This window comes from Epinephelus moara, chromosome 16, assembly GCF_006386435.1.
Source record: "Epinephelus moara isolate mb chromosome 16, YSFRI_EMoa_1.0, whole genome shotgun sequence".
NCBI lineage: Eukaryota > Metazoa > Chordata > Actinopteri > Perciformes > Serranidae > Epinephelus > Epinephelus moara.
Window position 1 is genome coordinate 18,621,531 of NC_065521.1, and position 24,844 is coordinate 18,646,374.

The 24,844-nt window shown below is 41.0% G+C and overlaps 1 protein-coding gene across 2 annotated transcripts in view; it reads left to right on the forward strand.

Annotated features, from left to right (window-relative positions):
* celsr3 (cadherin, EGF LAG seven-pass G-type receptor 3) overlaps nucleotides 1-24,844 on the forward strand; it is a 143,288-nt gene that overhangs the window by 104,346 nt on the left and 14,098 nt on the right. For both annotated transcript variants that reach the window (XM_050066132.1, XM_050066133.1), the window contains 10 exons: nucleotides 5,229-5,427; nucleotides 8,709-8,906; nucleotides 8,998-9,184; nucleotides 9,613-9,780; nucleotides 10,791-10,917; nucleotides 12,783-12,989; nucleotides 17,785-17,959; nucleotides 19,358-19,470; nucleotides 20,204-20,283; nucleotides 21,456-21,582. In XM_050066132.1, coding sequence (XP_049922089.1) covers nucleotides 5,229-5,427; nucleotides 8,709-8,906; nucleotides 8,998-9,184; nucleotides 9,613-9,780; nucleotides 10,791-10,917; nucleotides 12,783-12,989; nucleotides 17,785-17,959; nucleotides 19,358-19,470; nucleotides 20,204-20,283; nucleotides 21,456-21,582 — 1,581 coding nt within the window. The remainder of the gene's footprint in view (nucleotides 1-5,228; nucleotides 5,428-8,708; nucleotides 8,907-8,997; nucleotides 9,185-9,612; nucleotides 9,781-10,790; nucleotides 10,918-12,782; nucleotides 12,990-17,784; nucleotides 17,960-19,357; nucleotides 19,471-20,203; nucleotides 20,284-21,455; nucleotides 21,583-24,844) is intronic.

Here is a 24,844-nt window from a genome sequence, read left to right on the forward strand (position 1 = left end):
TGGCCTTTTATTGTGGCCAGCCGTAGGCACACCTGTGCAATATTCATGCTGTCTAATCAGCATCTTGATATGCCACACCTGTGAGGTGGGATGGATTATCTCGGCAAAGGAGAAGTGCTCACTAACACAGATTTAGACAGATTTGTGAACAATATTTGAGGGAAATGGTCTTTGGTGTGTATAGAAAATGTTTTAGATCTTTGAGTTCAGCTTGTGAAAAATCGGAGCAAAAACAAAAGTGTTGCGTTTATATTTTTGTTCAGTGTACTTTTTTTTAGAGGGGTGAGAGCAGTGACGAGTGGCGGCATGTGTACAGCTAAAGCCTTCAGAGTTTTTTGCAGTGCCATAAAGTGGGATATATGGAGACATATTTGTCATTAACAATGGCTGTTTATTTGCTCTTATGATTCACCTTGTGGGAGCAGCATTGTCATTGTTACATTAGATGATTTTACACTATAACAAACACTATTAAGAGTGTGAGAAAGAGCTTAGAAATTGTCAAATTTGTAGTTGAATTGCTGTTTTGATTATTAAAAATGCTCACATTCAACCAACAAATACTGGTGAGAGGTAAATTATGTTCAAAGACAGCAAATGTGCAAGCTGTGAAAGGTTATTTGAAAGACAGGCCAGATAATGAAGTGTGAAGCCAATGATCAGTTTGTGCTGTTGATTTTAATGTGTGAAAATCTAAACATGCCATGAAACTCCTCACCGTCACAGCTCTGTTTGGAACAGACTTTATTACCATGGTTAACCATGACAAGTGTGACCAACAAGCTCACCAACATGTTGAAATAATAGTTAAAAGGAATACTTACCCCCAAAATGACCTTTTGTATATCATTGACTCATTGCGTGTTACCTTGAATTTGTGAAGAAAACTTTTTCTAAGAATCCATAAAGGCGAACATTCTTTGTGAACTGAAATAATCAGGAGTAAACCAGGTTTCCACTCTATATTTTTGCTACCAGCAACGTCAAATCTGCACAGAATCTGCCAGAAAACATAAAATAGCTGCTGTTATTTAAAACAGTAGATATGATTGATACGGTGTACCTTTATGAGGTACAGACCCGGTGACAAGATAGTACAGTGAGATGTCTTTCCTCTGAAATGGGAGGTAATGTTGCTATGGCGATGCAGTGACAGTAGCTCATGAAATATTGCAACATGTCATCTCCCCATATTAACTGACAGAGTCTCATTTCACCTGATACGACGGCTTCAGCTGAGGAGCTGACACAGGATCATTTTAGCATGGTTGCGTTGTGACATGAAGGTGCTAACAGTGATCTCCATATCATTTTGATGTAAATATTTAGCTTATACATCCAATCTGACTGACAAGAAATGAGTTGTCCACACATCACGAGTAAGTGGCTGAAGATATACAGCAAAACACGTAAACTGCTGTTTCAGTTTACTGGCTCGTGTGTCAGTGATTGATATATTGCATGTAACTATGGAAACAGCGATGTGAAACTGACATGTTGACAGTAGTGTATATATTTATTTTCATTCATGAAGAGAATTTTAAAATCAAATCTTGGTGAAATTGAATTAGTCTGACTTTCCTCCCTGTCATTCAAACACACAGTGTCATTCAAACACACAGTGTCACACACTACAATACACAGCTTTGTATTGTTTACCAGCAGTGTCAGTAGTAACAGTTGTAGTGGTGTTAGAAGTAATAGTATCAGACGTATGGAACAACCCTGGTGTTGAATGATTATCTCACTCTACCTTTAGCCACCTGATGAACTATAGCAGACGTAGCCACACCCTGCGGTGCTGAAATCTTTCATACTGTCATTGTTACACAGCTAAGAACGAGTTGCTATAGAAACTGAGTGGGTGTGTTCGTAGCATCCCATAGTTTGGACCAAAGAATTTCATCTCTGTCTTTTTATATTTATATAAAAGCATAGTTGAAGATGGAGATGCTTTGATAGTTTCAGATATTTAATTTCACATACATTCACACATGCAATTTTTAACTGTGGCTGTGTTAACTCGTCTAGCAGTCTTTACTCTGTTTCTCTTGTGATTCTTCATAAGGAGTAAATCTCCTTCTAGTTTATGGCATTTTATCTTCTGCACTGTAAATTCAGTGGGTAAAAGGGAGAAGAGTGCATCTTTCCTGCTGAGGTGAACAATAAAATAAAAAGCACTCACATTTATCTGATTTAATGCACACCTGTTGCACACACTGAGTACCCACACACACACTGTGGCTCCAGTTATAACACTGTGAACAAAAGAGAGAGGTTGCCAAGTGTGTCTTTACTCCCTCTTCTTACAAACAGCATCTGTCAGGGGCTGGCTCATTAATAAAAATATAATTAAAAACCAATGTTTAATTAGGTTTTATTAAAAAAAAACTCATTCATAACCCATCTCAAATGAACATTAATATTTTACTCGAAAGCATCACAGTTGGAGCCTCACCCCTAATACAGCTCATTGCCTCATGTAATCAATACATAATCTTTGACTAAAAAGGACAGTTGCTATAGCAACACAGGAGTAGCATTAATGACATCCTATAGTGAGTGAAATGAAAACCTTTTCCTGCCTGACATTTCACTTTACTACTTCACCTGACAGTAAATCAGATGTATGACCATTAGGGTTTAACGTTTGGTTTGCTGGTTTACAGCAGCATAAAGCAGCTGGATGGTACAGTTATTGTCTTTATCGTCACTTTGCAGTTTCTGGAACAAAAAAACAGAAATCGCCTCAGTTTTAACCTCAACCTCTGGCTTTAAAGCAGTGGTGCTGCCTACATCTCCTCATCTGGAGTTAATGAGGCAGCTCTGGTTTACAACGGCACCAGTGAAGCAGAGCTGCAGACAGCCCATTTTCTCTCCCCAATAAAAAATATATAATATATCTGGTTATACTTGACACCTCACTTTAAACAGCAGCTATTAGGCCAGACGAACAGGTACAGTAATGTCGAACACAGTTACTATAGTAACCCAGCGGTGGTGACAGAGCCCTGTGGCTGCAGGAGAAACAAAGGAAGGCAGGGAGGGAAGTGGAGTTTTTATATCAGGAATGTGGCGATGAATGGAGGGAGAAATCTTTCATGTTCAACCTGTGATCAGATCCATCTGGAGACAGCTGCACCTCCAGATGCGGCTCTTGTCTTATTAAGTACACAGCAAAAATATGTTTTAAAAATGTGGGAGAGAAAATCAGATATTATATGTTCTGTAGTGTTCATTAAAACACCTGACATTTATTATGGCACCAGTGTACTGCACAATGCTCCTAACAGGCTGATGGTGTAACTGTTTCTCAAAGTGGGATCTCTACGGCATAAATGGAGGCTGAGAAGAGAGGGGAACTGAAATCATTATAAAGGGCATTTTGAAAATCTAATGTGATAAAAAAAAAAACTAATTAATTCCAAATAGTCTGGGTATGACAACATGTTGCTGTTTGAGTGGCACATGTAATCAGTTTGTTGAACTGATCAGGCTGGCGTCATGTTCTCAACTGTCATCTATGTCTATGTCTATCTCATTCAGCCTTTGTGTGCCCTGTGCCTACTCCTGCATTCCTGTCATCTGCTGCCTCTTTAAAACGCTTCACTTCTCAGTCCTTTTGTTAGCCTCCATTGTTTTTCACCCTTTCTCTCTTCAAGAGCTAAGTACAGGCCAGATGAGCTCTTGCAATGTTCAGCCTGATTAGGTGTGGAACTTAAGATCCACCATTACCCCATATGTTTAACATGCTTTTTAAGAATGCAGGAGGCATGTTTGTTCAAAATAATATTTATTCATAGGATTGGTTTGACCTTCTTTAGATATTAGTATGTAACAAATCCAAACAAATACTTGGATTAAAGATATACTGTGCAGGATTTAACTTAAAAACAATGTGATGTCTATCATCACTTATGACCCACCAGAAGTGTGTGGAGGTGTATTCCTGCCTATATTTTTTTATTTTTGTGTTTGGGATGTTAATGGGCGTGTACCCCACAGTGTGAAGTTAAGATCTGGACTATGTGCCAGACCGTAAGCAGTACCTCCAAGAGGCCCTCCACTGAAACAAAACAAAACAAAACAAAAAAAAGCCAATATAACGAGGCAAAACACCACACGAGAGTGAATCTCGGGTTGGTTTTTACTTTGCATTGCTGGCAACTGTGTTTACAAACAGTAACCGACAACCCTGCATAGTATACCTTTAAGCATCTGTCTGTTGTGATCATCCATTTTGTTCCCTGCTCCGTCTCCTGCCTCCAACAATCACTTTTCCACTCTCATATTTTTCATCTCATCACAACTGACTTCTTGTCCACCCCTCTCTCTGTTTCCTGCGTCTCTGAGCTTTTTCTATAGCTTCTTCTCTCTCTAATTCTCTTTCCTTTTTTCCCCCCTTGCCACTTATTTATCCACAACCCCCGTTTCTGACTCTCCTCTCCCTTTACAATTCACTACGTCCTTCCTATACTGCATTGTATATTGTTTTCCTTGTTTGTCTGAAGGTATTCTTGTGCATTTTTTCTCCCCTGAGCATTATGTGAGACTGCAGTGCTTTATTGGGTCTGGTGCAGTCAGACTGCAAGGAATCATATTGAGCACTTTTCTCCCTCTCTCTCACTCTCACTTGCTTTCTCTCTCTCTGTCTCTAGATCTCTGGTATTACTCTTTGTTCAGAGCATTTTGCAAGGCTGTGCTGTCTAAACTATCTTTAACAGGTTTCAATTGTGTCACAAATTTCCCTTGAACAACATGGACATGGAGGCAGTGTGGATAAATGTGGTAAAATGTACTATAATTGGGGTCAAGACTTGTTTGGATGTTATTTTTTAGCTCTGTTTACACTTTTTGACCATCTTGTCTGGTGGTACTGGTCACAGTGGCCTGGCAAATGTCTTGACAACAAGGCTTACATCAGATTTCTTCTCTTTTCAAACAGAATCAATAACAAAGTCAACGTGTGTCTTTCTCCTTTATTACTCCCTCAGAGCTTTTGGATAGTTTTAGCTGGTGTCTGCACAGAAAAAAAGATCCCCTTTCTTCATATCTTCTATTTCTCTTTGCCTTTCCTGATCCAGGATGTTGTTTCTTCTATCTTATATCTTATTGCTTTTTTTTGTATCAGCAGAAGCATCTGCTAAAAAGCAGATCTCAACCACCTCCTTCTGTTTATATATATCTATTTTTTTTTTTACTAACAATCAATCTTTTGCTGCTTGCAGAACATTGTGCGAGGCTGCAGTGTGCTCTTGGGTCCTGGTACCTCTGGGCTTTGGCGGGCTCTTGCTCAGAGTCAGAACCACATCCCGGGCGGCGGTCCAGCCGAGCTGACGGAGCTGCTGGAGCAGTACGCTCAGAATCTGGCCCAGAACATGAAGCTCACCTACCTCAACCCTGTGGCGCTGGTTGCTCCAAACATAGGTGAGTTCAGGATGACTGCGCACACAGGCACACAACACAATAGCTAATCACTAGTCAGACCCAATAAAAGAGACTAAGACAGTAATCTCTATGGACGATTTGCCGCGGTTTTCTCATAATACTGTAAATCACTGCTGTGAAATCAGCTAGAATGACTCATTGTAAAGCGGGAGATGAACAGCGCTAATGCAAATGATGATGGCACAGCCAGAGCGCTGGCAGTGGCATAGAGAGATGAATTTCACACTCCCACACACACACACACACAAACACACAAATACACACACAGCGGCTAATGCTTCCAGCACACGCATAAAAACCCTAAAGCCCTGTAGCACTGGCCAGCATACATCATTTACAGTAGAATTACAGATGCCAAACACACACACAGTCACACACAGAGTAACAGCGCAAACACAAAGACACATACACACACACACACACACTGAAAGGCTTTATTAATACTCATAAAACTTAAAAAAAAAAGTTTATAAATTAGGATTAACTGTAAATTATAAAAGTGTTAGATACACAGATACACATACTCACTCTCCCTTACCTGTATTATATATCGGCAGGTTTGGCCATGTGCCATGTGTCATTTAGTTCCTGGCATCTCGTCACTTGTATGTTTTGCTCTCGTCCACATTTTGCTGCCATGTTAGCAGTGTAGAAAATACTGTTAATCTGTGCCACGTACAACAACAAAAAAGTGTTGAATCTCACAAAAGGTGTTGAAATAGCAACAGCAGCAGCTCCGTCAGGGATGAGGCCAGACAATGAATTTCACACTCAGTTAATGCTCTTAGCTACACGCACAGATTGAATTCCTATAAAATGCCATGCACCCAAAAGTCATGAAACTAATCAAAGTTACCAACTAGTGACTTTTGCCTCACCAGCTTCTTCCAGTGTAGTTTGGTAACACAGATAATCCCAGACCTGAAAAAAATGGAGAACAGGCTTATCTGTGTTGGCCAACAGGAATTGCCTGTTTTTATTTCTTGTCTGTGTGTCTTACTTCACTGTATATGTTTCCCCTTTGGATTTCATCCAGAATGCTGTTAGATAATCTTAAACTGACAGCCTGATGCAGATCTCCAGACGGAGAGCATGGAATTAGCAGCAGAAGTGAAACAGAAGGAATTAGATACAGCCCTACACACACAAACACAGACAGTTAAAGCTCTCAGCCACATGGGATTGAATGAATGACGTGGGAAAAGAAATGGCTGGACCTGACACACACCTATCTTAGAGCTTCCAATATGTAGGTTCCCTTTAAGTTTTTCGGTTGTTGTTGTTTTCGATCATTAAAATGCCAAATCTGTGCACATGCAACCACACACACACACACACACATGCACGCACACGTATGGATGTCTGTTATATTGAGCAATCTCTCTCTACACTCAGTATTGAGTGCTGTTCCACTTCTGTTTGCTTGGTCAAGTGTTCACTCATTATTGAACACTCCACATTGACTATGTACTTCCCGTTCGCCACCTCATTTCCCATAATATGATAGTTCCTCTGCTCCCAATTGTGTGTGTGTGTGTGTGTGTGTGTGTGTGTGTGTGTGTGTGTGTGTGTGTGTGTGTGTGTGTTTTATTGGATTTTGCATTGGCTCTGCTCTTACATCATGCATCAGGAGTGGGTGGTGGCCCCCAGCATACCCCAGACGTCTTACAGTGAGCAGGCCTGGAACTCCCTCAATCATGGTCCATGGGCCCCTCAGCACTACTATATCTATAGAGAATAACATGGTTTATTAGCACACACAGTTTACATTGTATGTCAAAAGGAAAATGAGTTGTAATTTTGAATTTAGAAGAATAAAATTACTCTAAACTCAGTAACCTAGATTTAAGTGAAATTGGCAAATCAAGTTTTACATTTTTGTCCTGATTTCCAGCTGTGAGAAAGCTGAAAGGCTGCTTTCTAGCTTGTGTAGCTTTGGACCAACTAAAAATGGTTAGTATGAGTATGGTAACATTTTTCATTCATCTAAAAATAAGGAACATTTCAAACACTTTGGTATTACACTGTACAAACACAGAACACTTTTCTTAATGGCAGCTAGTCTTAATAGACGGAAAAGCATCTCTCATGCCATGAAACTGAAAATACAACATCAATACAATGATAATAATAAAGGGAAGCTTGTGCATTAGGAGAGAGTGTTTCACTGAGTGATTTCCATCTGTACTGGCCTCTGTGCAGCCATTTACTTAGTGTGCAGTGAGGTCAGACATCTGTTTCAGTGCTTAACAGCATAAAACAGGGTAAAGGTGCTGTTATTCCAGTGGAAATATAGTTAACCTTTCACAGCTTCTCACAATGTCAGATGGTGGGAGTAGTGAAAGGCTGATGTAAGAATTACTTTAAACTTGCTGATCGTGTATGTAGCAAAGAAACTAACTGTGTATATGCAATGTTAACAGCAACAGTAACTGACTGAATGTAAGAGTCTGCACTTTATTTAAGAAACGTTTTTAAGCATCTTCAGCGGGCATGTAAGGGAATCAGTAGGGCCCTGTGCCAAATCATGTTCATCTGGGTGTTTGCCTTGTGCTGTAATCTGCCCACCTGAAAATGGGAAACATTATACTGAGATTTTTCCTATGGTAGGGCCCCGATAGTGTTAATGAGGGGAAAAAAGGAGTTTCTAAGAAGCTGGAGGTGTCATCTGCAGCTCTTCATCCGACAGCTCACTGTGGCTGCTCCTTTTTGTTCCATTACTCTGTGCAATATGTCAAATTGGTGTTTTGCCAGTTAAATGCTTTTATTGTGAAGCTGCAGCGGTAGGAAATATGCGGTTTTCATTAGCAGTGACTTAATACAGCGCTCTTCAGATAGTGAGTGTCATTTATTCCTTAAAAGGTCCAGTGTCATCAGTCATTGTTGTCACGAGTTTATGAAGCGATGGGAGAATTTCCTCTGCGTGGCATCCCTACTTATAATATGGACCAATAACGTAAAGCCTTTATGAGAAAAGTATGATGGAATAGAGGCTATCTTAAAATAGGCGGCAAGTCTTAAACTCTCAAAACAGGAAGCAAGTGTAATGAGAAATATTCCCACTGCTGCCTGAGGTGTGAGATTTAATCTGCCTGTTATTTTAACTACTCCCATTATGGTCATTTCAGCAAGGTCTCTTAATTAATTGGTCAATAAACTGTTCCTGTTTATGTATCTTGCACATTAACAAACACCTGCCTCTTTTATTGTGTCCAAAATGTGTGTTCATGTGTGTTTATTGCTGCCTGTTTGTTTGACAGTCATGAACCTGGACCGTGTGGAAAACCAGACCCACGTGCGACGGCGTTTCCCACGTTACCACAACACACTGTTTCGCGGCCAAGCTTTGTGGGATCCCTACACCCATGTGATACTGCCCCCTGCTGCTCTGGTGCCACAACGACAACAGCAGCAACACAACTGGAAGGAGAAGGAGAAGGAGCGCGCAGAGAAAGAGCGTAAGAACAGACGCACAAACAGAATTAAAGACTTAAGAGTGTAAGTGGCTGAAACTAAGACAATATACTCACACAGACTTCTCTGTTTCAGCCTCGTCCCCTCAGAATGCTGCTTCCCCCCCTGTCGGTATCGGATCCAATCAGACAGGAGAATACACTGCAGCCAGACGCACTGTTTCAATGCCAGAGCAGCCCATCACCATCGTCATCTTGCTGATCTATCGCAGTCTCGGCAGCGCGCTCCCTCCCAAGTACCACACAGACCGCAGAGGAGTGAGGTGGGAATCAATCACACTCAGAACAATAAAAATCTGATTACAACACCTCTCTGAACCCTCTGAGGAAGGAAGCATGTTGGATATAAAAATCTGGCTTACCCATGTGTCTTCTATTCTGTAGCAAACAGTACACCAAAACTGCTTTTATTTAGAAGGCCTATCACATGATTAGAAACACATTCTGTACTGTTTTCTCTCCCCCTCTCGTCCCTTCCCTCTTCACCTCTGCTCTTCCTCACCTCACCTCCGGGTTTAATTACAACATAACAAACTGTCCAGTTTTCAGCAGGTGTCACTGAACATCATTAAGTCTCATTCCTCTCTGCTCACCTTGTCCTTGCATTTTTCTTACCGTCCTAACCAGGACATCAAACTCTGCTGTCTGTCTTATCAAGTAGATGTACGGTAACTCACTCTGTCTCCCTCAGGCTCCCTCGACACCCAGTAATGAACTCTCCGGTGGTCAGTATCTCTGTCTACAACAACCAGACGTTTGTGGGCGGACACTTGGACCAGCCCATTCTGCTTGAGTTCAAGCTATTGGAGACATCCAATCGCAGCAAGCCACTGTGTGTGCAGTGGAACCACAGCACTCAGTGAGTACAGATTACACTTATACTTGCTCATAAATTCCTACATATACACAAACAGGCCATACATTAGCGCTGGGTATTGTCAGTTATCTTGCTGTAGCATATAATGCTTCACACTGTATTGATTTACTGTTGATGCAGCTCAAATTCAAAAAGTTTCTACTGTCTGTATAGATAACAAATAAATAAGTAATGAGAGGCTGTGGTTTACAAGGATTTTAGAACAGCTAAGGGCCGGTGTTAGGCATGATGCAGAGCTCTAGTAGGAGAAAAAAAAATCATGTTGCAGTTACATTATAACCACAAGTTATTATGACAGCTATTATGATCACCTTCCTGTGGCTGTTTTCACATCCAGCAGGCTACACTGCAACAAAAATGATACCACTGGCAACTGACAACATGGCTAGAGATAAAGTGAGCATAGGCTACAAGTAAAAACCTGTACTGTAAGCTACTTTGTTAACTTACCATAGATAGATGTTGGTGTAGTTTGTCGGCTTTGGATGGAAATAAAAGGCCTGTGGATTGGGCGGCACAACAACAGGTATTTCTCCAATAAAGCAGCAGGACACAATGTGTTTCCTGCTGCTCAAACTTAAATCCCTGTGGGCTCTTCTTGTTTTTTAGCTGGCGTCTTTGTGTTTTTTTGTGCATCCACTGAATGACAGCATTGCATAGTTCTGACGTCTCTCGTCCCGGCAGATGATAAATGATTCAGGCTTAAGTTGGCGGATGCTCTGTTTAGCTCTGGGTCCTATATACAGCTGCACATTGAAATAGCACACAAGTGCATGCTCACTGACAAGAGAGAACATGAAGACTCACACACAAACAGCAACAGTGGAGTCTTGTTTTTTTAATAGTCCTGTCCATGTTGATGCATCATGAATACACACAAGACAAACATAGTTTTGCTCACAGGATACATTTAGTCTTTTCGTGTCTTTGTGTCTGCACATCTTTTGAAATTTGACCTTTTATTTTCTCTCTGTCTTTCTCTCTCTCTGCAGGTATGAGACAGGAGGTTGTTGGACAGTCCGGGACTGTATAGTGGTGTACAGGAACACCTCTCATGTCCGCTGTCAGTGCCAGAGACTGGGCACCTTCGGCGTGCTTATGGACAGTTCACAGAGAGAGGTTAGTAATATGTGGAGAATTTCTCACAGATAGAGGAACCTCAATTTTAATATGATTCAATTCATATGCCTCTCTATCATAATGAGGCATGTAGTGGATTACTTGTACATTTCCTGTCAGTGATTCTGCTGTGTAATCATGCGTTCCTGTTTTTGTCAGTCCTGCTTCTTTTTTTCCTTTGAACATATCAGCTGGTAATTGCTGAATTTAGTGGGTGTAAAAGTTTGAAATCCTACAGAATTAAATCCTGTCTGACAGTCTGAAGGCTGAAGGAAGCCTTGTTACAGCTGTAGAAGATTTTTACAGTTTAATGCAAACCCCCTGTCCATCGTACCGCAGCATACTAAGCAATCATGTGTCAGATCTTGACGTTTGAGAGGGGAAACTTATAGAATCAGAAACTCCATAAAATGAATTTAAGTTGTGCGTTCCTCCAAATGTGTATAGATTACATTAAATTAAGCACTTCAGTAAGACGTTTCTTCATCATCAGCAATCCAGAGCAGTGAGTAGGAGAGTATCCCATTTCCATTCATTTGCTGTAGAGCTGCCCAATTTGCCCAAATAAAATTCATGAGGTGTTTGTTGTGTTACTGGCAGCAAATGCTTTCTGTCCGTGTGAAGGCAGTGATGAATCGATTTCATGCTTTTAATACTCTGGTTTCTCCCGACAGATTTAAGTAGGTCTGCTAGTTTGCTTGGTCTGATGTTTGATTCATCTGGATAGTTTCTTCTTTTCCTGTCGGGTTTCTCTTATTTTCTCTTTCAAATGCTTTCAGACTTGTTTATAATAGAAGCTTATGTAATTACATGTAGTTTTAATAGTTTGAATAAAGAGATCCTTTGCCGCTCTCAGTCCTTTGGATGCCTTTAATTTTTAACACTACAAACCAGCCAGTATTATGTGAAGTTAGTGGATATTGATGTTTTTTCTAATCTGAAACAAGTTGCTGGCTGGTGCAGCTTTAGTTTCTTCAGCTTATTCACCTACTTTCCATATGTTTTAACATCTCTGATATAAATATCATTTCTTCACACTCAAGCCCCTTTCACACATGCACTGCAAGCCTGAAAGCATGACATTACCCGGAGGAGCTGTATGTGAGAACGCAAATGTCCGCATTAGTCAGATAAGACAGTAAATGAACTTTATTCTGCCAGATCCCAAGTCCAAAGTTTGTGTAATGTCTGATTGAGCCCATGTTGGAACAGGGCAGGTAATTGTCCAGAGAATTCACTGTGAGTAGTGGGCATGTGGGTAACGTTTCCATCATACAGCTTGCAGAAAACTGGAAGAAAACAAACATCCGCAGCGAAAAAGGAGGGTTATGTACAAAAAGATAGCAACGAAAATGTCAAACTGGAGAGACAACGAGATTTGGGAATTTCTGTCAGTAAGAGCCCAACCTGAAATCATCAGACAGATTATAGGAACAGCAAAAGATTGTGTTGTTTATGACCCAAACTCCACACTGGCTAAGGGACTGTCTCCTGCATGCTCTACCCAGGTGCACCCTCAGCTAAACCAAACAGAGTATTTCCAGTAGGTGAGAACGCTTCTGACAGACAGACAGTCTCTTGTTGTGTGCTACGTGTGTGAAAGAGAAACACCGTACACAGACAGTAGCAGCATCTCAACAAAAATTTATAAGATGATTCGTTTTCATCTCTTTGCCTCATTCCACCTTGTGTTTTTAATCTTTTTCTTAATCTTACTCCCTCCTTACCTGTGCCTGACTTGCATTTCTCTCTTTCTATGCTACTACTACTCCTTTCCTCTACATCCCTTCTTTTCATCTACTCCCACCTAAATGAGATAAATTCAATAATACCCTCTTTCCCTTCTCGCATCTCTGTATGAGCAGCAGCTGGAGGGGGATCTGGAGACTCTGGCCCTGGTCACATACTCCTCTCTGTGCGTCTCCATGCTGGCCCTCCTCCTCACTGTCCTGGTGCTCTCCTGCCTCCGAGGCCTCAAGTCCAACACCAGAAGCATCCATTCAAACACAGCGGCGGCCATGTTTTTGTCTGAGCTGGTGTTTCTGCTCGGGGTCAATCAGACTGAACAACAGGTAGATACTGGTGGGGGGGTGTGTGCTTCTGTCCCTGTAGCCTTGTTTGTTTTGAAATGTCTTCAACTTCTTTGACTTCCTTTCCCCCCCATATCACTGTCCTTTTAGTTTCACACTTGCAGCTCTTTGATTGAGGAAACATTTGCTTTTGGCTAAGGCAGTAATTATAACATATATTGGCAGGGGATAATGAATATGATATGAGTGTTAGGTAGGTTATATCACTGTCGACGGTTCTAGTTTTTAGTGTAAGTATGTCACAAGAAATGTCATAAAAAAAAGTCATCGTATGTGCACTTTTCCTGTCTTTTCCTGTCCTCCTTCTATAATACTCAACACTTCCTCCCTTTTGCTCCTCCTCTGCCCTTTTTTTCTTGTTTTCTTTCTCGCTACACTTTCTCTGTCTGTTTTGTTACATCACAACTGTGTATATGTGTGTTTAAAGAGCAGCGAGTCTTGTAGAGAGGGTACTACAAATATGTGCTCACTCAGCATGAAATCCAATTAATTAAGCTGTATCCCCCGCACAGTTGACTCTGCGGCTCTTACAGTGCGACTGGCTACTTCTAGCTGAACAATATGTTCTCTAATTCATGTACATCATGCTTGGGAGAGCATGTTACTGCTCTCAGCGGTTGTGTATCTTTGTGTGCACACCTGTTTATACATGCATGTGCATATTTTACTCTTTCTATTTTTTAGTGTGTAACTTTTAGTGTTTGAATTTGTGTGGGGGGGGGGGGGTAGTGTGAAATTCATCGTCTGGCTGTATTCCTGCCAAAGCTGCTGCTATTTCTGTGTCGTCTCTGCCGCTGTGTCGTTAGGAATTTGCTCTGAGCTTCTTTTAACCTTAAAATCTGAGACGTGCAAGTCATCTTTCCTTAAGTTAAAGATGTAAAGCACTCAGCTGTAGTATTTCCTGAGTATAGTATGTCTCCTATTTCCTAAGACTCCATGTTTATATTTATATTTTTGGTGTTTAACTGCTCTCATCAACAGTAATTTACGACTGCAACAGCTTAGTGACGACATACTTTGTTTTCTTTGGTACTAACTGAGGAGGAAAAGTTTTGGAAGCATCTCCATATATAATTTGTTTAATTTGTTTTGGTCATCATATCCAATTGTAATATGAAGATACACCAACAATTGCCTGGACCCAGACTTTGAGTCCGCCCACTTTACTCAGTCTGAGTTCACTGATCCTGGTCCGGCATCGTGACATGAAACAGAGGTTTCTTGGTTGAAATGAAAATCAAACCAATGAGCGCTGCAGGGAGACTAATGATTAACCAATTAGCGACATGGGCAGGACTTACACCGTTGTTAAGCTTTTTTCAAGCGTTGTCAAGCGGTGCCGTGCAACCAGTGGGCTGATCCACATATGGCTAAAGGTCCCTCATTATTTTGCAGTGTTTTTCCATCACTCTGCAGGGCAGATAAAAGAAGTTTACCTGTTTGGGGAGACCTGTCTGCAGAGGTGCAGTAACAGCCTGATGTCTGTAACTTTTCATCTAACGTCTCCCTGTGGCTGTTTCTGCTTTTATGCTTCCTCCCTGCGAACTTGTCTTTATTAAAGAAAAGCTGCTAACAAAGTTGTGCTAAATCACTAAATTTTCACAATAAAAGTCCCGTTATTTTGTTATGTCAAAGCTTTAATTTTGAAGCAGCAAAACAAAGACATGTTGCATTTTCACCAGCAGTAACTTAACACAATTCTCAAAAAGCTGAAAACGAACATGAAACAGTAAAATAAATCAGATATCTGAAAAGAAACGAGCAAGGTGCAGGAGAGAAACTAAACTCCAAACCACAGAGATTCACTTACAAGCTACAAAGGTACTGAGAGCTGAACACAGAGAGACATTAGAAACACCTTTTCTCTGATCTCCTGCACAGACAGGAGTTAAGTGTTGTTACACACACTTGTTTGAGGGGGAGAAGGGGGGCATGTCTTCTCAATATAGCCCAACAACGTAATAGTTTCTTTGCTACGCTCCACTCTTAAAATCCCAGCAAATTAGGAACAGTATGTTGTCATGGCTACACATCAGGGTGGATTTAAAATTACATTAGATTCCAGTGGATATGTGGGCCTCTTGTGATTGGTTAGGGAAAACTGAACCTTTGTCCGCTACGAAAATTGGTTGGAGTGGACGCAATGTCAGAATGAAGATGGAAATGGAGTGTAATGAGTTGACAATTCTGTATCATATCAAGCAACACTGAGATGACTGTTTTGATGAAAGTTATGAATATTTAGGTGTCTGTTCTGTTGGTAAGCTGCAGTCACAAACCTCAGGGAACCAAACTTAATAAAAACTCAGATGAACTCACAGGAAGCTTGTTCATTAGATAGAGTATTGTTTCAACTGTAGACCTCAAAGAGTTTGACAAGAGAGGGAGAGTCAAAGCAAATCTGATTTCAGTCCTTGCAGCTCAAGCCAAAACAGGATGGACAGCTTGAGTTTTTTAAGCTTTAATCCTCCTTGTCTGGTGTCTATATTAGTTAACAACACATGGAAAAAAATCACACCAGACTGTTTGTTCTCACTTCATTTAGTTATTCTTGGTATTCAAAGCATGGTTTTGAAAGCTGGCCAGCAGCCATCTATTTTAACTCACTTTAGATTCTGTTTTCACTTCTGACAAACGGCACCACAGTTCTCTCAGAAGATAGTGACTTGCACTTTCAGATGTGTAGGTGCTGCAGTTCAAAGCCACTCGAGTTTGAATGGCATCTTTCTCATCTGGTTAAACAAACAAAACAGACCGAAGGCTCCAGAGTTCAGATAAACCACTTCAGACGTGCTCGAATGCAGCCTGAGGGTAATTTCTCAGAAAGCTTAAATGCTAATATTCTGCATTATTCATGGAGGAATTCAGCATTACTGCCAAACCAAACACCAGCGCTTAACTGACAAAAGGGATTTGGAAGTTTATCTCCTACCCTGACAAAAAGTACTGGGATTCATTCCTGTTAATATGCAATTTTAATGGTATTGGACGGACCTCAGATATTTATGTTTTAAGAGATTACACCATCTCTCAGCGCTGATATAACATCACATTTCCTGGCCATATAGTACATCCACTACACAGTGTTATAGCTAGTCTCAAATATTTTCATTTTCAATTATTTTCATGGCCATTGCCCACGATGTGTAAGTAGCAAATATACTTGTGCTCATCTGTGTGCCCATGGGCATGTCGGTCTTAAACTTAGGTGTGGTCAGGCACATTGTCAGTGTATTGCTATTTTGAGGCAGCAGAAAGTGATTGCGCCATTGACCAACAAAACCTGGTCTAAAATCAGCATGGCAGAGTATTTTCCTGCTATTTAGAGGGTACATTATTCAGATAGCAAGCTGCATACACATCAGCGAGGTTACAGTGGTCATACACTCTGCTTGTTACACACACAGACGCGCAGATGGGTTGCAGGTGGCTGAAATAATACTTCATTAATATGGAAAATGCTCATATTATTCTCTAAAATGTGAGCACAGCAGAAAGCAGACAGAGCTGTAGAGCTACTGTCCGACTCCCCATTAAAAGAGATGCTGTGCGCATTCACACACAAGGAGCACCGTGGCTTCATTGATTATTTCAGAAACTAACAGTTTAGTTTTATTTCCTTTTTCAAGTTTATAACTACAGTTTTTAGTTTTGCTGCTTAAATGTCCCACAATATTTGCTGCATTGACATTACTGCTGTCACAGCATTACTCTCAGCTCGCTTCTCCAATTTGCTAACCGTCATGCAAATAGCAGTGCAGATGGTGCAGGCACATCTGGTTTATAAAGGGAACAGGAGATCACACTTTCATTGGTCCAGTTGTTGTTACACACCTATTATTCATTAAGGGACTAAATCAACCCTCTTTCCCTTGCGCTTTACTTTGCGCCCAGATTATGTGCTGTTTAACCAGCAAAAGTGAGGATGGACACGTCCTAAATGCACTTGTGCCATGCACTTTAGACCATGTGCTATGGATTGGTTAAATAGGGCCCGCCATGTCCATTAATACTATCAATAAAGATCAACCATGGACCAGGCTTATAAATATCTGTCCAGATGTAGGTATGAGTCATTAAGAATACAGAAATGCTGTGTATAGCAGTTCATTACCTTAAAATATAAGATGAGTGATTCAAACATTTAGAGTTAATATATTTTGAGCTCATAATTCCCCTTAAAACCAGTAAAACTAGCTAGAATTACCTCTGTGTGTTGCTGTTTTTACTATTGAATGCTTTCTGACACACTGTTGTGGCTATTAAAACCACATTACCTGCAAGGGCATTCCTTACTATGTCTACTCCACCTCTACCAATGTAGCTTACTGTTGTATCCATAATCGTATTTAAAAACACACTCTTGGGTGTTATTACTATAATTCAGCACATTACCGAGATTCATTTACATTCATATCAGTTATTTTGTGCATTTCCTGGAGACATACTGTAACATGCTGCCATAAACTCTTCATTAGTCGTGCTGTTAATTAAATCATGAATGCTTGTTACTTCATCGCTGACACCTGCTGTGTTGTAACAAAGACTTGTTGGTGGCGTGCCAAGACGTCTGCTCTGCAACTGTCACAAAATCAATACAAAGGATTGTATTTTCTATTTCTCACCATCTTTTTCTCACATTTTCTTTCTGCCTGTCTTCCTTGTTTCATTTCTGCTTCTCTTCTTTTCTCTCTCCGTCTGCTCTCTCCATCTTCCCCTTGCTTCCCTCGCTTTTTTTCTCCTCTCTGTAATCATTCTCTTTCTCTTTCCCCTCCAGTTTCTGTGTACAGTCGTCGCCATCCTCCTGCATTACTTCTTCATGTCCACGTTTGCCTGGATGTTCGTGGAGGGCCTTCATATCTACCGCATGCAGACCGAGCAGCGCAACATCAACTTTGGTGCCATGAGGTTCTACTACGCCATCGGCTGGGGCGTGCCCGCCATTATCACAGGTAACACACACATTCACACACATGCAGACACGTAAGATCTCTGCGATTTTGGTCGGACACGTGTCCATGCATCTGTCTTTGCCACATTTATACGTTCTTCACAACACACGCATATTATGTGCACAGACACGTGCATCACACACACATTAGCAGTGAGTCTGGCTGTTTAGATAAGGTGTCCTATTGACACTTGTATTAAACAGGTTTCTGTGACATTTTAATATAGAGATAGTAAAGCACACACACACACATACACAGCGGCGCAAGCAATTTCTTCCTTGACACATTCAGTAAGCAAGTAATATCTGTCTGCTTTATTCTGTCCCCCTCCTTCTTTCACACACACACATTTGCAGTTTCCATCTGAAGTCATACATGCTGTCAACTCCCTTCTATCCGTTGCTGCCTCCNTCTCTCTCTCTCTCTCTCTCTCTCTCTCTCTCTCTCTCTCTCTCTCTCTCTCACTGGCTGCATGTTTCCTTCCTCCGGCTCCGAGGTGTGTTTAATCTGTCTGTCCGTCTTTATTTTGGCTCTTCCTGTCACTCTTACTTTTGCAGTTCAATTTCAAGATTCTCTAAAACCACAACTGTCAAAACTCTGACAGTTGTCCAAACAAGGACACACAGGAAAAAAAGACTTCACAAATCTCCCAGAGACCTCGTCTGGCGCCATCATGGTCATGGAGAAGTGGCTACGCACAAATAATGCAAGAATAAGAAAGAACTTGTCATGATTAAACAGATAACTGGAAATTTTAATGGCGCAGATATATATGAGTTCAATGATGTTCTGGTTTAAACATATTCGCAAACAAATCCAAAAATGATATGGATTTAATATTTTCTGTTTTGTCTTAATGACTAGTCTCCTTTAAAAGACACAAGTTGAATTAATTCAGTCACAATTTAAAAGAATCAGGTGGATGTTGGTGTAAAATTATTAGAAAATAGTAACAACATTGACTAATATTTTTATCAGATGGTAATTTATCAGAAGCATCAGTAAGATCTCAGTATGAATAATGTGCAAAATAATGTAATCATGCTTTTACAGCCACTGTTTCCAGTGAACCAGTTACCTTCAGCATTAGATTTGTCACCTGAAATAACTATTCAAAAGATAATTAATCATGAAAAAGATTAATACTTAATTGACAGGTGTTCTGATGAAGCAGCACCCTCCGAAGCTAAAAAATGAAGCCAACTGTAGTTCCTCTAATCGCCACTTGAGGCTGGCTCCAAAAGCGAGTGGTGGCTACGTGCATTGTTTTTGTACATTCTATGGTTCTTATATGTCTCTGACCTTTCCTGCTGTTGTCACTCAGATAATTACATGCTGTCACATCCTGTACTGCCTCTCTCTTCCTGTGTGATCTGACTGTCCGTCTCTTCACTGCAGGCCTGGCGGTGGGCTTGGACCCAGAGGGTTACGGGAACCCAGACTTTTGTTGGATCTCCATCTATGACAAACTCATCTGGAGCTTTGCTGGTCCCATAGCCATCGTCATACTGGTAAATGCCTCCCTGTTTGTCTGATAGACTTTAGTTAATGCAGATAGCCTAAACTCAAACTAAAAGGATTGATGTCATACTGAGGTAAACTTAGTCTGTGCTCCCTTCTTCTTTGCTGTTAAATTGTTGGCTGGCTGCGCTCCCAAAATGAGACTAAACATAAGTGGCCGCACTCCAAATTCATTTACAAAGACGACCCTCTTGAACTCTGCTAGACCATAATTTTAATTGCTACCCACATGAAGCTATCACACATCCACTTTACAACTTGCCTGCGACATCTTAGACAAGAAACTGTGCCAGGTTTTATAATGCTTATGAATAATTACAGTGCAGTGTAGTCAGTAATCAGTATTATTCATTTATACACATTCCTAACCTTTATTCAGGCCTTTATTTATTTATTTTTTCTTTCCATGTATCTGTTGTGCCTTTTGCTTATTCTGTACTACTTTATTTATTCAGCTATTTTTTTTCTTTCATTCATTAGTTTGTCTCCTTTCCAAACTGTTTGAGCAGAAGAACCATAACAGAATTAAGAAGCAATTCATAAGCTTGAATAGCTTTTACTTTAATAATTGTACCTTTTTCCCTCTTAGATGACTATTTTATCCACATTGATTTTGTTTCATCTGTTCATCCTCACCCCTGACGTTGCTAACGGCAATATTGGATTAGCTGAAATGCATTTAAAATGCTGCCTGACCATTTGTATTGATTTCTCTCTGTCCAGATGAACGGAGGGATTTTCATGATTGTAGCCAAGATGTCCTGCAATCCCTCTCAGAAGGAGACCAAGAAGCTTCCTGTCATGTGAGTACCCACACACCATGATTTAATGATGTCTCTTACTTTCAGGAAGTGACTTTGTTGACTATTTTTCATCACGAAATACAAGCTTACAGTCTTTTATTACTGTACTTATCTGTACTTTTGGGGAAGAATCAAGTTTTGCTCTATTTCAGGCTTCAGAGGATATCGTATAAAGATCATCTGGTGACTAACTGGTTGAGAGACACCAGAGCATTTGCTAATTTAAGTCTGTGGTCTCATGTGCTATCATAATTTGTCTGCTGTGCAGACATGTAATTTGTGGTTTATTTATATGACTTCTAGAAGACCTTGCATACAGGGTAAATGTTAATAGTTATTAAACTATAAACTTCAATTAAGTAGTCGTTAGTTTTTAGAGGATCATAGTGATAACCTCACTGTTTTATAAGCATCAAAAAAACATGGAGATTGTAGTTTTGAAAGATGGGTTGTGACTGGTGAACTGACAGGGAACAGAGGGTTGTATAGTATCTCGTATTTCTATCAGTCTCATTCAGTCAATGTTGATTTGATAGACAATGATTATGTCAGGCCTTGTTATTGATCAAATGGTAAGTGTATAAACGACACAAGGAAATCACTTAAGCTATGTGGTGTCTCTCTTTGCCTCGCTCCCATATCTTTGTGCTAGTATTCATCCTGTGGTTTCTCTACTATCGGCTTTTCTCACTGGTTCTAACTTCCTGTCACTCTTGCCCCTCTTGTGTTACTTGTCTCCAAATTTCTTCATTACTCAAATCAATTAAGAGGTGGCTTTGTGCAAATAATACATAAATGTGCAGTGACCACATTGTTAGGGTATCAGAAGTAAAAGTATGTAGTGTTATGAGGTACAAGTACATTTGTTTCCAAATTTTACATTCACTAAAGAGCTGGTTAATCACCCAAAAGGGAAATCAGTGTTCTTATTAATGTGCTGGCCCCAGTCAAACCTTAACCATGTCATTATATTGTACAGCCAAGTTGTACATGCAGATATCCAACATGTTGATGTTGTCCGTCCAAAGAACTACTAGTTTTCAGTATGTTATGTGAACTTACAGTCTTTTATTACTGTACCTTAATGTTTTGTATAACACACACACACACACACACACACACACCTTTCCCTTCCCACTAACCTCTGTTTGTCTCTGTGTTCCTCTCTCCAGTGCTACCATTCGCAATGCCTTTCTGCTGTTACTGGTCGCTACCTCCACCTGGCTGTGTGGTCTGATGGCTGTGAACAACAGCATCCTGGCTTTCTACTACATATTCAACGTCCTCTGCCTAGTGCAGGTATGAATAGGGCTGTCACACTCATGACTTCTTGTTGATCATTCAGTGTTTCCCACAGATTTAGAATCTATGTGTGGCAGATGTTGTTATCACGGCAGGCCACCACAAATAAATTAATGTGTGGGAAACTGTCAATAACTGATGTACAAGTAGTCACAATTAACAATTGAATTGTCTATTTCTGTTCATTGTATGCCACACAGTAGTGCTGTTTGTGCTTTGCTTAGCAACTAGACCTGAATCCATGTTGTTCATTTCAATGGCTGCTCATCACAATGATGCCATTATTGGCAAAGGAGTGTCAATTAATCTTCAAATAGTTTACTGAAACAATGTTTCACCTCTCGCTTTGCTGCCCATAGATTTATTTTAAACAGCTTGATCTAACTGTTGTGCAGGCCTGCCTAATGTAACGTGAACATGGCTCAAGACTGTTAATTATTGTAGAGAGTGACTTAATTTATTTTCAAGATTAGTACTGTAACATGAAAACACAAAGCCTGTGTTAAATATTCCAGACAGTAGTCGGGAAGCACAGGGGAGACTTTGTTTTGCCTCCAGGGCTGCAGTTGATGCTCATTTGGCACCACACTGTACATTTACTACCACTTAACAACTTAACTGCAACATTTCTCTTCGGCTCAGATTGCCAGCACGTGTCTCCTCTGAGCATATCCACCGTCACTGTCTCTCTTGCTTTGCCACACACTCACTACACTTGCATCTAAATGACCCACACTACTCTTATAACTTTGGGCTCTAGTTTCGCAGACCGGGTGAGGCGGGGGCGCAGCGCACCTGCGCTTCGCCAACTGGGTGTGGCCAGGCGGATTTTGCAATTTTGGCACACCATGTGCTAGGGATGTTACGATATGGAAAATTTGATATCTCGATTATAGTGACCAAATATCGCGATATTTTTTCAAGCGCTGAAAAATGTCCAAAAAATAGATATATTGAAATAACTTCACGAAATCTTGTAACTTCCTTATCATACCAAAATGTTAACAGCCAAAATCTTATATTAAAATGAAACTTTCACATTAAAGGGGCAAGGGATTGGCACAGCAACAGAAAATTTTATTTTAAATGAACGAAATAAGTAAACAAATTACAGGAACAAAGCTTATTTTTCTGGTGCATCTTAACAGTCAGCAAAATATGTAAACAATTTATATAGCACGAGAGGAAAAATATATATTAAACAAAACAATGCAAGAGTAGAACAAAAAACATACAATATATAGAATAGCTATCACAAATGTGCAGGAGAAACCAAAAAAAACCCTAAGGGCAATGGTCATCATTACACAGAATAATTCACACATTAGAAGTGTGCATGTGAGTCAGAGGAGTCAGTGCCTGTATGAGAAAAGGAGTGCATGCTCTCGTGTGTGTGTGTGTTAGGTCAAGACTATGAGCAGTGAATTTAATTAACCTTATAAAACCAAGAGCCCCCATTAAGGCTCTTGGTCAAAGGTTAACACAGTGTTTATGTTGTTTCCTTGAGCTTATGTCGAGAAAGCATAACTGGCCGTCTATATCGATTCTAGCTCGCCATACAATAACCATAATCACAGTGATTCAATCATAGTTGATCTCAATTAGCGTTACGTTACGTCGGTTTATATTCTGTCGGCTCCGCTCAGTGTTTTCAGCTCCGTTTCGTTTTGAAACACTTAGCAACATAGCAGCTAATACGGCTATTAGCTATTCAGCTAGTATTAGCTCCTAAGTGTCTTAAACGAAAACGGAAAACCTAGTCGCCGTTTCGGAGGACAGATACGGCTCAAATGTCCCGTATACATCGAGAGTTACACATTATGACAATCTCAGTAAAACCGAAGTCCCTCACACAATAACTGACGATTGCATAGCATAACTTGCATTGGCTGTAAAGCTGTGGATGATGGTCACGGAGATGAGCCAGCAGATTTGTAGTGTCGCTACCCTTCACAGCAACGTTCTTTCTGCATGTTCTGCACACAGGATAGTTGTCCTCCACAAACCCAAAGTACGCCCAGACCTCAGACTCTATGCGTTTAGTTGGGGGGAAATGTCCTGAGTGCCGCTATCACCACCTTCCGCCATGTTTTCATTCTTTGTGTTTACACATGCTACGCATTCACGCAGCGCCTGCATCGCGAGACTTGAATGAGGCTGTTATTACATATCCTGATAATCCACTGCGATAATGCAATTAATTTAAACATAAACGGTAATTCATACCGTGTAAAAATTAACTGAAATTTACCGTAGTATCGGTAATCGTTACATCCCTACCGTGCGCGCTGGCGCAGCTACTCGTCTGTCCCACCTCCGTCCCTCCTACCTGCGCAAGTCAGAAAGAGGGAGGAGAGAAGGCGTGGAGTGGGTTTTACACACATCACACCAATCAAATGAGCCCCTCTCCTCGCCCTTAAATGCGCCGCGCGAAGGTGTAATGAGAGTTTACTCAATTCGCCATGGCAGAAGAGAGCAGCAGCGTCAGACGGCCAAACTTCTCCCAGGAGGAAACTGATGTTTTGGTCCGGGAGGTCCAAGCTCGCAGTGTCCGAATATACGGAACTGCGAGCAGACCTCCACGGGCTGATGATGCAAAGGTAGCCTGGGAGGAGGTCACCACAATTGTAAATCAATGTTGCGTTTCTCTCGTGCGCGCGCGCTCTCTCTTTCTCTCTCGCAGTCTCACTCTGTTTCTTTTCTTTTGACTTTTCTAAGATGACAGATGCTGAATATATACTCCCTATCTGATGCTGTGGCTGTTTGTGGTTGGCTGAGAGGGATGTGAACTCATTAGTTTGCAGCTGTGTTAATCAAATCAGGTTGGGTTTCCATTACGCGTGCCAAACGTGCCAAACGGTGCCAATCCCCTTTGATCTGACATCAGATGTGACGGGACAGTCGATATAGAGATACATTTATGTGCTGATTGCAGATAGTTGCATTGAATAGTGTTTTTTTGGGTATTTATTGCATCGTTAATGTGCCTGACATTCTGGAAACCTGCCTGTGAGGTTTTGGTGACGTGTGCACACTGTCCGCCGGTCAGCCAAACTTCGGCTTACACCGGCTGCGCTCCACCTGCGCTGACAGTAGACCTGGTTTCAGCTGGCGAGCTTTTAGCGCACTTTCGGTGAAGCCTTTTGGCACAAAACTGTCACTGCGCCAAGCTGCATCTGTCGACACCTCCCCATGCTGCGCCGCCACACCCATCTCAGCGCACCTCGGTCTGCCAAACTACCAAACTGAGCGCGCCTCG